The following is a 15,334-nucleotide window of genomic DNA, read 5'->3' on the forward strand; positions in this document are numbered from 1 at the left end:
CTTTGGCAGCTGTCTCCCCCATCCTGCCACAGATCTGATTCCCAGGCACAGGCTTGGTGTCCTGTCACAGTTCACATTTCAAACCTAATTCTTTCTCTTAGGAGAGGACAAACTGGTCCCACAGTCCTCTATGCATCACGAGACTGCACAGGTCCTCCACGTGGCTTCTGCTGTGTTATTCAAGGACATTCTCTCCATGGGGAGTGCTCCAGTCTGAAGCACTTCCTACCACCAAATGCCCTCACATCAAGTGCCTCCTCCAACACCACGCGGCAAGGGGCTTCATCTCATTTTGGAAAGCAGTCGTAAGTGTTCCCACATTTGGATGCTTCAGACCCTTGCAAGAGACAATTTGTCTGCCTTTGCAGATGGAGAGAGAGAAACTCTGGAAAGACAAATAACTCACTCACTGACAGTTACTAAGAACATTGCCGAAAAGACAGCCTGGGAACCTTCATTCTTAGTCCAGAGCTCTTTCCACTCTAACAAGCGCCCTCCCGTCACAGCCTCCTTCCTGTCCTTTAAAGCTAGACAGATGCTGCCTCTTGCTCCAAAGACCACCTTCCATCAAGGGAGGAGGGACACTTGCAATACTGTGACCTCCAAACCCATGGGTTTCCCATCTCTGTTCTTACCCAGGAAGTCCTGGTCATATCACGGCCACATAACCTTAGTGGAAAAAAACCCCACTGATACAACTGTCATTGTGAAAGTATGGAGGTCTGGAGTCTCTCATAAGCCTGGGGTTTTGGGTCATCAGGGCCTATGGCCACCTTACCTGGGCTGAGCTTTTGGACAAGGTGCTGTGCCAGTCTACACCCCTCAGCCAGCTGTTCTTGGAGGTCCTGCCCCTGGGACTTGTCCGACTCAACCGGAGTGAGGAGGGCCTGGAGATGCTGATTCAATGAGCGGGAGGCATCTCTCCCTTCCCGTAACTTCTCCCTTAACTGGGTCAGCTCTCGTTCCTGAGAGTGAACCAGGACTTTATATTGCCTAAGGTGAGACAGTAGAGAAAATTTAACCGTGGAAAGGGTTGAGTGATCTGTTCTAATATTGCAACAGAGATTTCTGAGACAATGTCCTCAAGGAGACCTCCAAGCAGGAGCTCAGCACGTGTTTAAAGGAATGTCTGTGGCCAAGAGAAAGAATAGAAAATGGTTTACAGGCTTCCTCTATATCAGAGAGGCCTCCTGTAAGATCCTCGATGATGTTCCATTCATCGTTCTCTTCTGTAAACAAAAGTAGGTGTCTTCCTAACTCAGTTACAAAGAGACATCCTTTCAGTTCCTCACTCTGGCCATGGACATTTCCATGTGAAAATACACAGTGCATCTTGTGGCCACTAGATACAAAGCCATGTACAGAAATGTGGCCAGATGCAGATGGGGCGAATTGAAAAGACGAAAGAAGAAAAGAATGACAAGGTCGAGAAGGCAACTTTGATTGAGTGGAAGAATGAGAAGCCGCAGTCAGTCTGGAGGTGATTCTCACTAAGGGTAAGTGGGGTGGTGCTGGCACACCATTTTGAGTATACGGAATGCTGCTGGGTGGCTCATACTCCTTTGGTTAATTTTGTGTTATGCAAATTTCACCTCAACAATTACTTGTTTGAAAAAGAGAAGACAAGGCTCTGAGAAGCAACTGCAACCCATAACTTTTATTATCCTTGTTCTCTGTTGGATAAATATTTGTGTGTCCTGAACCTGCCATGGCAATTCCTGCCCTTCCCTTGGCCCAGCTTAGCTCTTACATCTCCCCACCGAGCTGCTGCACTTCAGAGATTTACACACCTGCCCCCCTGCCTGCCCCCACGTGTTCCCCTCACCTGAGCTCCTCAGCTTGCTTGAGCTGCTCTGCGAGCTTCTCCTTCTTGAACTGTAGCTCATTCCTCAGCATAGATTTTAGGAGCTCTTTGCACTCTTCATACTCTGAGAAAAGACAGACACGCCTGCCTCAGCAGAAGGCTGGACATGCTGCTGTGGTCATTGCCTACAGGGCAGGAGCCACGTCCATCCCAAGGACAAAACTGTCCCCAGTAACAGGCTCTAGGCAGGGATTTCCACATCTTTACTCTTCAGTCTCCCAACTTTCTGGCATCTGATCCTCCAAAAATTTAGAGACAAGGAAAGAGAAACTCAAGGGCACATCGAGGAAGTTGACAAGATGATTCAACCACAACAAAGTGGAGTCAGAATTCACAGCCCCTGAGGTCTGACTCTGAATGCGGGGCCACTTTCTCAAGCCTTGCAACCTCTCCTCTGAAACACTGCACTGGGGCATGAAGTAGTGCTTTCTTGTACAGTCGGGAAGGCCCCTAGGACTATGGGACTGATGGTTTCCCTTTTACTGGGTATTTCAAGGACAAATATGTCAAGGACTTTAAAAATATTTGATTTTTAAGTCATATATTCAGATATGGTTTTAAGAATCATATCTGAAGCATAAAGTGTGAGACATAAGACCATAAGGCCATGAAGGAAATATGCCCAAATGCTAATAAAGTTTCTGTTAATTTAGAAACAGCAGAATGAAGAATGAATGGATAGTGTTTACTCTGTGACAATAAATGTTCTAGGAGATTGACAGGAAATAGCTCATGCAATTCACTGCAGCAAGTTACAGAGGTAGGTATTATGGTAGTACCCTCTGAACAGATGAGGAAACTGAGGGACAGACAAGACAAGCAACTTGGATGGAGCCCAGGAGACAGGCCCAGGGTCCCTGCTCTGCACACTGCACTGCTGCTTCCACACATTCTTGGGTGCGATCTCTCTTCCTCTTTCGGAACAAGAGCCCGTGCCCCAGGAAGCAGGACTTCTCTCTCACCAAGATACTCTGCTTTTTATTTTTATTTTCATTTATCGTTATTATTATTATTATTATTTTGACCAGCCTTGCCCTGTCGCCCAGGCTGGAGTGCAATAGTGCAATATTGGCTCACTGCAACCTCTGCCTCCTGGGTTCAAAGGATTCTCCTGCCTCAGCCTCCCGATTACTGGAGACTACAGTCACTTGCCACCACCCCCATCTACTTTTTGTATTTTTAGTGGAGACGGGGATTCTCCATGTTGCCCAGGCTGGTCTCAAACTCCTGACCTCGTGCTCTGCCCACCTCAGCCTCCCAAAGGGCTTGGATTACAGGAGTCAGCCACCGTGCACGACCCCTACTCCCTGCTCTTGATTATGTCACTTATAGATAGCACAGGTTCTATTAGGAGCAGACTCCTCTTGAAGCCCCTCAGAGCGAGTACTGGGTACTATCACCAAGTTTCCCTCAGAGTCACTAGAACAGAGCTTTGCCTGTTGGGCCTCAACAGAAACTTGAACTGAATAAAAGTTCACCAGTCCCAGACACTTAGAACAACAGACTAGATGTTGTTTGTCTGCAGGATCTTATATGGTACAGAGAGGATTCTTGAAATCATGATTGAGCCTCTTGGAGAAAACAGGTCGTTCTGCGCCTGTGTCAGAAATCAATAACTGGGAGTTTAACTCTAGTCCCACCCCCACCTGACTGCAAACATGGAAAGTTGCTAAATACTTTGGCACCTCTGTCTTCCAACTTTAACAAAATGTTAAAATACCCATTTCTGTTTTCCTAGAAGTATGGGAAGGATGAAATTATTTTTGATGGAGACAGCATTTAGTGTCTCAGACAGAAGACAGGACATCATTCATTACTTTCATGACGGTGAGACTATAGATCTTACTGTATTTCTTCTGCCGGTTGGCCAGGAAGCAGGCCACTTGAGTTACAATAAATTTCTCTTTGAGGTTTCTGAACTGCTGTTTGTTCTCTGCCAGCTGGGGGCGCAATTTCTCGTTGATTTCTAGAATGTTCATCTCTGCCTTCTCACCGGACCAAGGGCCGGCAGATACCACCATGCTGACATTTGTGGCAGAAGAGGTGGAGGCAGGGACTGGGGAGAAGAAACCCAAATATATGATGGGTTAAAAACTGTGAAATCAAATAGGTATAATCAGGACTGAGGGATGTCCATAACTGAAATTCTTAACTTACTGTTCAGAAAAACGTGATCACTCCCCACAGCACTTTAGGATCCTTAACCACAAAAACAAGGTTCGAGGTGCCTGAACTCAGAGCTGAAAGCAATGCCAGTAGCTCAGACTCTGATAAGAGTGAGGTAGATTGTGCCCAGCGTGCCAGGTAACCGTCTGCGGCTGCAATAATGGAATTAGAAGGTGGAGGTGTCATGGAATCTTAAGAGCCCTTCATTCCAACTGCCCAGGCTTTGCTGAAACACAGGCACCCTTGTCTCACTTGAGGGTCACCACCAATGGGGATCATTCCTTCAGCATTCACTCTCAGTATTCGTGTACCCTTTTGATAATGCCACAGACCCATCTCTTTCCCAATACATCTAAGCACATTCCTTACTGTTTATCTCTTGTCTGTACAACATCATCAAGGCAGAAACAGTTTCCCAACAGATTATATTTTCTTAATGGTATAGTCATGAAATCACCCCACCTGCTCTAAGTTAAAACAGAGATTAAGGCTTTTCCACAGGTGTAAGATATCAAACTTTTAGCCTGCCCTGATATACTCTGGGTCTTCTGCAGTTTTTTCTGTATCCACTAGAAAGTGAATGAATAATTTTTTAAAAATGTTTTCTTTCCTGTCTCAGTATTCTTCCTTCTGCATCCCATTTTTATGTTGATTTCTTTTTTTCTTACTGGGGCACCATCTTGGGTTTTCATTACACTCTAGACCAGTTTGACATCCCTGCATCCAAAGCTCTTCCTCTATGTGGGGTGATTTGCTTTTTAATGTCACTGAGCACTACATTTTATACTTGTCACTTTTAGATGTCATTCTAGTGCCACAAGACCTCTTTTCAAGGTATCGAGTGATCAAAATCATTTATGTAGAGGTCTCCTGAAAAAATGTGTGACCATCTTATGTTGGGAAGTTTTGTAAACCTGATACTATTTTGTTGTTTCCACTTTGTTTTCCCATATACTGAAAAGAACAGGGCCACGAGCAGTTCTTATGGAATATGGTTTGATATATATTTTGTTGAGATGACCTAACACCATTGATTTTTGGTTGCATTCCACTAACAGAACATGGCAAGATCAAGGTTATGGTCAGGGTTCGTTGGTGATCCTCAGTGTTGCTGTGCAGAAGGTGAGTTTGAGGTGAGAGGAACGAGTCGGAAAAAGTGATCCCATGAACCATCTCTTCACTTTCTCAGCTTTCATCCCCACCTAGGTTTTGTAAGCCTGGAACTTGGGAGACTGTTCTGTAGCCCAGGTCTCCTAAGATTGGCTGCTGGACTTGCCTGAGTTGAGGGTGCAGTGGGTTGATCCTGGGCTACCCAGCATTCATGTGGAAGTGAAGGAAGGAGGACTGGATTAATCCCATTTGAAAGCATCCCTCTCTGCAGCCCACACCATCTTCCAATGACACGGTAAGGATACTGCTTTGAGATGTATCAAAGGCTTTAAGTCAATGTATTTTTTGGGGTCTGGGAGACCTGACATTCTGTATCAGAATGAAAATCTGTCAAGTTTCTAAATGAAAAAACTGCAGGTTCACAAAGTTACATGGGTTACTTGAGGTCACAAAGGGATGAGTTTTCAGCACTGCCAATAAAAGCAATCACAATAATTATTCAGTAATTATTCATAGGATCCATGTAATCCAGTAAATATTCACATAATTATTTAGTAATTATTCATTGACCTATTCGTACAAGGCATTTTGCTCAAAACTGTGTTTATATTTGGACATTGTATCTTCATCATAATCGTTAAGATAATGCTATTATCCATAAGTAACAGGTAAGAAACCTGAAGATGAGGGATAGCTAATCATGTATTTGGCCATATTTCCATTTTTGGTTTTCGTGATGCTGGAAGAATGACCAGAATGAGTCACAGGAAGAGTATTCGTTCCTGTATTATTTTGCAGGACAGAGGTGTGCCCTTCTAGAGTACTGGGACCAAAATTCGGAAGTGTCTGCAACCTTGCTTTAACAGTATGGGAAATAACCTCTATCACCTGGAATTTCCCTGGAACTTTGGAACATACAAGAGAAGTATGAGACCTGGGTCTTCCCTTGGCTGTGTTTAATTCACTCTTCTATGGAATACCAATGATTCTAAGACTTTCGCCTTTTCATAACCACAATGTATGTTTTATGGAGAAGATTTTACACTTTGCTCTATTTAGAAAGAATAAATGTGAGCAATGCTTTAGGTTTTATGCCTTGGACTTAATATTTTTCTGATTTCTGTTTTGAGATTAAATTCTCATGTTAATAGAAAAATAATTATCATTTCTCATAAGGCCAAGTTTGTTATCAGTTTGAGTTTTTGAAGATGAAGCACAAACTTTTGATTTTATCTTTGTCCCCATCAGCGCCACTCATTGTCTCTCAGTATGACCTGGACTTCCCCTGCATTTACCCTCATCCTGCTGAGCCATCTCCATGCACTGTCCAATTCCATCAGTGATTTGGGGTCCTCCCAAGGCTCCCTGAAATGGGCAAAGGGATCAGGACATCAGACACATTCCAGACACAAAGGCAACCCATACTGTAGAGTGAATAGCTGTGTTCCCACTTCCCCAGTGTTCCAGTGATGTCCTCAAACTGAAGGGAACACTTTCCCTCTTTAAGGGTCTGTTCTTCATGTCTCAGTGCCTTTGATCTAGTGAACACAACTGTCCTGAAAGTGAAAGAACTTGCTAAATTTCAGGTTTCTGGTTAGGTGGCTAGAATAGGTTTGTAAGACTTCCTTACTTACCTATGACTGAAGTTTGAATTCTTAGCAGTATGATTCCTTTTCTTGTAAGCTGAGCAGCTTAGGAAAGATTGGCCATGTTGCTGTGCAAAAAGAGGTGAACTTAATTTCTACTCAGAGCATGCTTGAATGTGAAACTAGGGCTTCCACTCTTCCAAAGTTGGACTGTCACTGCCTCAGGCATGTGTCCCGAAGAGCTCGTATCTCTGCTGTATTCAAAATAAAGTTTAAATGGAGCCCAGCAAGCCAGATCTCCTGTACTTCTAGGTTCCCTCAACGGTTTCTCCTCTGCTTTAGAGACTGCATTGAAAATATTCTCGTTCTGCTGTTGTGTTTTGGCTTTAGAATGATGTGATGCAGCTCAATGGGTCCTACCCCCAAGTTGATCAGAGTAAGAAACAGCTGGGAAAGTCAGTGCAAATACAAGTTCATCGTCCTCCTTGCAGGGATTCTGATTCAGAGGGCTCAGGTGGGGCCTGGAATGCGTTTGTTAACATGACTCAGATGTGCAGTCAATTTGGGGACTCGCTGATACCATCGACCTTATAGTTTATGGGATTATTCTTTCTGTTTTCCTGATGAAGAAGCTGAGGCACAGAGAGTCTATAACTTCCCCAAGTTCCCCTTGCTGTAAGTCCTGGAGCCAGATCTCAGTTGAAGCAGCCTCTTCCCCATCCCCTTCCCACATTTTCCAATTCAGCTGGGACAGTTCTTTCCAAGTACATATTTCTCTCCCCTATACTTCATTTCTGAAAAAAGGAGAACTGGAATTTAACTTCTTTCATCTAATACATTTCCTCACAACATGCTGCCAGCATCATATTCTGGCCACTTACTATTAAAGTGAGATTTTTTTTTTTTTTTTCTTGAGACAGGGTCTTGTTCTGTCACCCAGGCTGGAGTGCAGTGGTGATAATAGATCACTGCAACCTCGAATGCCTGGGCTCAAGCGATCCTCCTGCCTCAGCTTTCCAAGTAGTTGGAACTCTAGGCACACATCACCATTTCTGGCTAATTTTTTATTTTTCGTAGAGACAAGGTCTTGCTATGTTGCTCAGGCTGGTTTTGAACTACTGGCGTCAAGCGATCCTCCCACCTAGGCCTCCAAAAGTGCTGGGATTACAGGAGTAAACCACTAAGCCTGGCCCTAAAATGCTTTTTTTTTTTTTTTAATGAAAATACAAGACATGGAGATGTGGAAAGACACCTTGCTTTATTACTCTTATTATTATTTCTATAGTATAATTCACGTATCACAAAAATCACCATTTTTAAGCATATATTTCAGTGTCTTTTACCATATTCCAAAAGTTCTGTAACCATCACCACTACCTAATTCCAGAATATTTTCATAATGCCAAAAAACATGCCTGTACCTATGGGCAGTCACTCTCCAATTTCCCCCTTCTTGCGGTCTCTGACAACCACTAATCTACTTTCTCTCTATATAGATGTACTTGTTCTGGGCACCTCCTCTATATGGAATAACAAAGTGTGGCATTTTGCATCTGCTTCTCAGCATATTGTTCTCAAGTTTCATCCTTTTTAATCTGCATCAGTACTTCAACTTTTTTATGGCCAAATAATATTCCACCATATGGTTATACCACATTTTGTTTATTCATCAACTGATGGTGGTTTAATATGTTTCCACTTTTTAACTATTATGAATAATGCTACTATGAACAGCTTTGTACATGTTTTTGAGTGAACATGATTTTCATTTTCTTGGTTATAAACCTAGGAGTGCAATTGCTGCATCATATGTCACTTTATGTTTAACTTTCTTTTATGTTTAACTTTTTAAGGAACTCACACACTGTTTACCAACTTCAGTGGCTACGCCATTTTATGTTCCCACTGGTAATATACGAGAATTCCATATTCTCCATAACTTTCCAAACCTGTGTTGTCTTTATTTTTTTCTTAAGTCATACTAGTGGGTGTGAAGTGGTATCTCATTTTGGTTTAAATTTACATTTTCCTAATGATAAAAAACATTGAACATCTTTGCATGTGCTTCTTGGCCATTTGTGTGTTTGCTTTAGAGAAACCTCTACTCACAGATTTTTTCCCATTGTTAAATTTGGTTGTTTGTCGTTTATTGCTCAGTTATATGAATTCCTTATATACTCTAGGTACTAGACCCGTGTCAAATATATAATTTGGAAATCGTTCTCCCATTATGTGGATTATCTTTTCACTTCCTTGACAGTATCCTTTGAAGCATATAAGTTTTTTATTTTAGTGAAGTCCATTTATCTATCTATTTTTGGGTTGTTTGTGCCTACTTAAAAAATATCTAATCCAAAGTCACAAAGATTCGTACCTATGTTTTCTTCAAGATATCGCTTTTTGAATGAGAACTTTCCTGAGTTTCACTGGAGGGCGGACATTGTTTATTTACGCCTCCTGTCCATTACCGATGTTTCTGCTGATTGTTATTCATATGCTCACCACCCCTCCATGGAGCATCCCATGGCCTGTAATAGAGCTCTGGGGACTGATATCCTTTCACTGACTTTGGCGCTGGTGACAGCCCTGGTCACGTGGTTCAGCTTGGCCTTAACCTGACCCAGTTGCACATATTCCTTAGGGCCTTTAGGGTTGAAGTTGAGAGCCTCTCTGAGAACGCTTGCCAGCCCATGCTGTTCTAAGGCTGGAGCAAACTTCCTCAGTCTATTCCAGAGAGAGGGGACTGCAGGGGTTGGACTCATTCAAGACATCTCTGGTGTTAGAAAGTAGATCTGTTTCAGGGTTTGGGGAAGATTGTTCAAAATGAACTAGATTGTCTCTATTTTTACTGTATGCGTGACTTCTTTCTAGAAACAAAGGAAGAATATTTATGTTAGAACTTTTTGTCTATTCTTTGTCAATTGTTGTTTGTCTACAATTTTAATGTGGATAAAGGAGAGCTCAGTGTAAATATATTCTTAACAATTAGTGGTTTATGTCCACTGCCATGCAATCATATTTAAATCTATGAACTGGCCAGACACGGTGGCTCACACCTGTAATCTCAGCACTTTGGGAGGCCAAGGCGGGCGGATCATGAGGTCAGGAGATCGAGACCATCCTGGCTAACACGGTGAAACCCCATCTCTACTAAAAATACAAAAAATTAGCTGGGTGTGGTGGCGGGCACCTGTAGTCCCAGCTACTCAGGAGGCTGAGGCAGGAGAATGGCGTGAACCCAGGAGGCAGAGCTTGCAGTGAGCCGAGATTGAGCCACTGCACTCCAGCCTGGGTGACAGAGCGAGACTCCATCTCAAAAAAAAAAAAAAAAAAACCTATGAACTATTCTGTTACTTAGATATTATCCTGCTCCTGATGAGAAAACAAACTCAGAAAGATTGCAAAATTTTCCTAGGTCATAAAACACTAGCAAGGAGAGGAATAAGAATTAGAACCCAGTTCCTTTTGGCCTTCAAATCTAACCGTGTACCATTAGATCAAACTGATTTACATACTTCTGCTGGAATTAGTCTCAGAGTTTGTGGTTCTCACTTGATTTTCCTGAGGAAACTGTGTGCCACTTTAATATCATTTCAAACTTTGAAATTTAAAACTTTACTATACTTTTTTGTCTTTGTTCTATTCCATTGCTTTTGGTTTCTTCTCAACGGATCCCTCTTATTTATGTACTAAATATTTGCTACCTATTTGCTGTCAATTTTCACATTTTTGAGTGTTTGTTTTCTTTGTTGTATGCTAACAGTTCTTCACTGAGGTATAATTTGCATAGTGTATACTGCAAAAAACCTAAAGGTACAGCTTAAGAAATTTTAATGTAACTATACATTGTATAATAACACCCAGTTAAAGACAGAGGACATTTTCCACCATGCCACAAAGTTCTGATGTGGTCCTCGCCAGTCAATACTCATCCCTCAAATGAAGAGTATATTCTGAACGTTGTCACTGCCTTAGTTCCTTTGTGTTGCTGGAAAGGAATACCAGAGGCTGGGTAATTTATAAAGAAAAGAGGTGCATTTTGCTTAGAGTTCTGCAGGCTGCACAAGAAGCATGGCACCCGCATCTGCTCCTAATGAGGGCCTGAGGCTGCTTCCACTTGCAGCAGAAGGTGAAAAGGAACCAGTGGGGGTAGAGATCATATGGTGAGAGAGGAAGCAAAAGAGAGTAAAGATGAGAGGCACTTTTTAATAATCAGCTCCTACAGGAAGTAAGAGAGTGAGAATTCACTCACTACTTTCTCCCAGGGTGGGGATTAATCTATTCATGAGGGACCCACTCCCACGACCCAAACACCTCCCATTAATCCCCACCTCCAATACTGGGGACCACATTTAAACATGTGATTTGGAGGGGACCAGTATTTAAACTATAGCAGCCACCATAGATTAATTTTGCTTATTCATGTGCTTCATAAAAATGGAATCATTTTGGCTGGGCCTGGTGGCTCACGCCTGTAATCCCAACTTTTCGAGGCTGAGGGGGGCAGATCACATGAGGTCAGGAGTTCAAGACCGGCCTGGCCAACATGGGAAAACCCTGTCTCTACTGAAAATACAAAAATTAGGCGTGGTGGCAGGTGCCTGTAATCCCAGCTACCTGGGAGGCTGAGGCAGGGAAAATTTCTTCAACCTGGGAGGCAGAGCCAAGATCGTGCCACTGCACTCCAGCCTGGGGGTCAGAGTGAGAGTCCGTCTCAAAAAAATTAAAAAATGGAATCATTTAGTATGTTCTCTTGTTTTGACTTCTCTTTACTCAGGTGGGTATATATGCCACTAATTTGTTTGATTGTGTTTTTCTCTTGTATCATTTTGTTTTGGCCAAGTAATATCCTATTGATTGTACGATTATCATACAATTTAATATCCATTTTACTGATGGGAGACAGGTTTACTTGATGACTACTGTGCATAAGTAACTATGAATATTCCCATACAATTATTTCTGTGAAGATACATACTTATTTTCCTGGGTATCTATAGCTAGGGATGGAGTTGCTTGGTGAACGGGTGGAAAATGGACAGAGTTTTGCAATGTATTTGTATTGTTTTACATTTCTATGAAAGATGTAGGCCATTTCCAGTTGCTCTACATTCCCATACACTTAATATTTTCAGTCTTTTAAACTATTACCAGGTGTGTAGTGATATCCTAATTTGGTTTTCTCATGCCTAATGTTCATTTAGATATCTTCTTATGGAAAATATCTTCTCAAATTTTTATATTCATTGATATACTGGGCTGTTTGTGATTTTCTTTGTAATCTATAGGAGTTCTTTATATATTTTGAATGAGTCCATCTATATATACATACTTTTTGCTATATTATATAGCAAATAATTATTCCTGGTCTACAGATAGCGTTTAAGTTGTTAAACTACAACATAATAAGCAGAAGCTTTTTAAAAATAAAGTGCAATTCGCTTGATTTCTTATTGTGGCGAGTGCTACAGTATCTAGTCTAAGAAATATTTTCCTATGTCAAGTTCATGAAACTATTTCCTATTTTTCCTTTACAAGGTTTCCGATTTTAACTTTCACATCTTAATTTCAATATATGATGGAGAGTAGTTAATATTAACTTTTTAAAACAACAAATATTATTTCACTCAAAATCGTTTTATTTAAAAGTCTTTCATTTCCCCAATGAGGGGCATTGGTGTCTTTGTTTTTAAAACATTTAGAAGTGGCGATGCGAGCATGTTCTCACTCATGGGTGGGAATTGAACAATGAGAACACTTGGACACAGGGCGGGCAACATCACACACCGGGGCCTGTCATGGGGTGAGGGCTGGGGGAGGGATAGCATTAGGATAGGTACCTGATGTAAATGACGAGTTAATGGGTGCAGCAAACCAACATGCCACATGTACACCTATGTAACAAAACTGCACGTTGTGCATACGTACCCTAGAACTTAAAGTATAATGTATAATATATATATATATATATATATTTTTTTTTTTTTTTCTTTTTTTTAAGTGGCGGTGCGAGGGCTGCGGCACAGCTAGCAGAGCCGGGGCGAGGAGGACAGCGCCTGCATCGAGCTCTCCCCCTCCCCCACCCGCCAGCCCAGGCGGCCCCAGCAGCAGCGACCAGAGGAGCCCCTGCAGCAATGCAATGGCCAAGTGGACGCCTCCAACTACAGCCTCGTGGCGAATGAGAACTGTTAGGACGCGGCCATTGTGCGCAAGAAGGACTCGCCCTCCATCTGGGCCGCCGTCCCAGGGAAAACCTTCATCAACATCATGCCAGCTGAGGTTGGTGTCCTGGTTGGCAAAGACTGGTCAAGCTTTTTCATGAATGGACTGACACTGGGGGGCCAGAAATATACTGTGGTCCCAGACTCACTGCTACAGGATGGGGAATTGACCGTGGATCTTCATATGAAGAACATCGGTGGAGCACCCACCTTCAACGTCATTGTCACCATGACTGCCAAGACGCTAGGCCTGCTGATGGGCAAAGAAGGTGTCCATGGCAGTTTCATCAACAAGGAATGTTATGAAATGGCCTCCCACCTTCAGCGTTCCCAGTACTGGCCTCCTTTGTTCCTTCCCCTCCACCGCTCCCCACAGCTTTGCCCCCCTTTCCTTCTCATACACACACCATTTTAATTTCAGGGGCCATTACCCCATACACCCTACTGCTGCCAAAGCCACATGGGCTGGGGACCAGGGATATACTGACAGACACCTTCCCCTACCCATACCCCTCCTGTGTGTGGTTGGAAAACTTTTTTGTTTTGAGGGATTTTTTATGAATAAAAAAGATTCTACTAAAAAAATAAATAACTGTACATATGTGGGCATATTGTTTGAATCTGTATTCTTTTACTTTGATATATTTATGAATACTTACACCATTACTACCGTTTTTAAATTACTGTAGCTTTAAAATCAGGTTTGAAATCTAGCAGAGTAAGTCCTCCAACTTATTGCTTCTTCAAGACCGACTTGCTTATTCTAGGTTCTTGGATTTTCAAATACATTTTGAAATTAGCTTTTAAATTTCTCTAAAATCTCCTACTATAAATATTAATCAGAATTGTGTTGATGTAATATGCTAACAAAATTGAGTATTCCAATCAATGAACATGATATATATTTATTTAGTCTTCTTTAATTTTTCTCACCAATTGCTTTTAGGGGCCTTGTACCTGCTTCATTGCATGTATTGTTAAGCATGTAATGATTCTGGCTATTAATCTCTATTATGTTTTATTGAATTTCATTTTCTAGCTGCTAATTGCTAGTATGGAGAAATTAAGATGATGAAATCAACTTGTATAATTTCGGTACAACAGATTGCACCACTTTAAAATGTGTAATTCAATGCATGTTTACAAGTGTATACACTAATGGAACTACTGCCACAAGATAGAGGAAATTCCCTATGCCCCAAAGTTTCTTGTACCCCTTTGCAGTTCATCAGTCTTTCAACCCTCAGCCCCAAGGAGCCGCTGTCACTTCAGGTCCGTTTGCATTTTTAACCATTTTCTATAAATGAAATGATCAACCTGTGTTCTTTTGTGTCTGCCTTCTTTCATGCATCAACGTAATTTTAAAATCCATCGGTAATGCCTTGTAATTGCTGACTAGTATTCCTTCATGTGGCTATACCATGTATGTTTGTACTTTTCTATCATTTCTATCATTCCGCGTTTGGGCTATTATGAAGAAACTATCATGAGCATCCATACGTGGCAGGCCAGGTCTCACTAACACAGGCCTCCCTAACAACTGTTTCAGTACCGACTGAGTGGCTCAGTTAAATATTAAGAGAAAAAAAAAAAAAAAAGAAGGCAGTGCCCTTATACAAAGGCTGGAATGTAACAAAAGCCCACCAAGAGTTTTGTCTAGGCTTTTCCTGGGCCTCAAAGCATGATGAAATAATGAAGGCATTCTTAACAGGATTAATTTAGTATTAAACAAGTTTTATTGGGGGTCTGAAGAAACTCCCCAGGCCTCCACAAACAAGTTTATTGCAGGTCTGAAGGAACTCCCCAAACCTCTGTGATTTAGCAGGAGACAAGATAAGGACCCCCAGCACCTAGACCCCTTTAGAGTAAGTGAATTTATTGAGGTTCCAGAGGAAGGTCTTCAGGACTCAGACTTAGTTATAGATTAAAAGAAGTTAATCACTTATGTATTTAGATGAATGCACACTTCCACGTACACATACAGCTTAGAAGGTACATAAGCTCAGGAAAACTTTGTAATTTTGAGTTGGTCTGGTGATAATTTCCAGGCCATTTCCCTGTAACCAGTTGCAGAAGTAAAAACTCTCTTCCTCCCGAGTTCATCTGCGTCTCGTTACTGAGCCACAAGAAATAGCAGCCCGCCCCTCAGTTTGGTCTGGAAACACACATACAGATTATTATGCACAGTCTGTAAATCCCTAGGAATAGAATGACTGTCTATCTGATTTGTGTATGTTTAACCTTTAATAAACTGTTAGATTTTCAAAGCAGTCGTACCATTTTTCATTCCTACAAGACTTCCAAGTGCTTTATATCCTCACCAACATGTGCTATTTCCAGCCTTTTTAATTTTAGCCATTCTCATAGATATGTACTGGTATCTCATT

At 41.8% G+C, this 15,334-nt stretch overlaps 1 protein-coding gene and 1 pseudogene across 4 annotated transcripts in view; one reads left to right on the plus strand and one right to left on the minus strand.

The window, feature by feature from the left end:
- The window catches only part of LOC134734193 (neuroblastoma breakpoint family member 1-like), a 49,391-nt gene that overhangs the window by 20,039 nt on the left and 14,018 nt on the right, over positions 1-15,334 (minus strand). For 3 of the 4 annotated variants that reach the window (XM_063625905.1, XM_063625903.1, XM_063625904.1), the window contains exons 1-3: positions 3,711-3,920; positions 1,826-1,928; positions 779-993 (exon numbers count right to left, since the gene is read on the minus strand). In XM_063625905.1, coding sequence (XP_063481975.1) covers positions 779-993; positions 1,826-1,928; positions 3,711-3,885 — 493 coding nt within the window. In that variant the 5' untranslated portion in view covers positions 3,886-3,920. Of the gene's footprint in view, positions 1-778; positions 994-1,825; positions 1,929-3,710; positions 3,921-6,435; positions 6,506-15,334 lie in introns of those variants that run through there. The other variant, XM_063625902.1, reaches the window with a different exon arrangement.
- On the plus strand, positions 7,136-13,553 carry LOC134734031 (profilin-1-like; annotated as a pseudogene).

The sequence above is a fragment of the Symphalangus syndactylus genome, chromosome 12 (genome assembly GCF_028878055.3).
Source record: "Symphalangus syndactylus isolate Jambi chromosome 12, NHGRI_mSymSyn1-v2.1_pri, whole genome shotgun sequence".
Lineage (NCBI taxonomy): Eukaryota > Metazoa > Chordata > Mammalia > Primates > Hylobatidae > Symphalangus > Symphalangus syndactylus.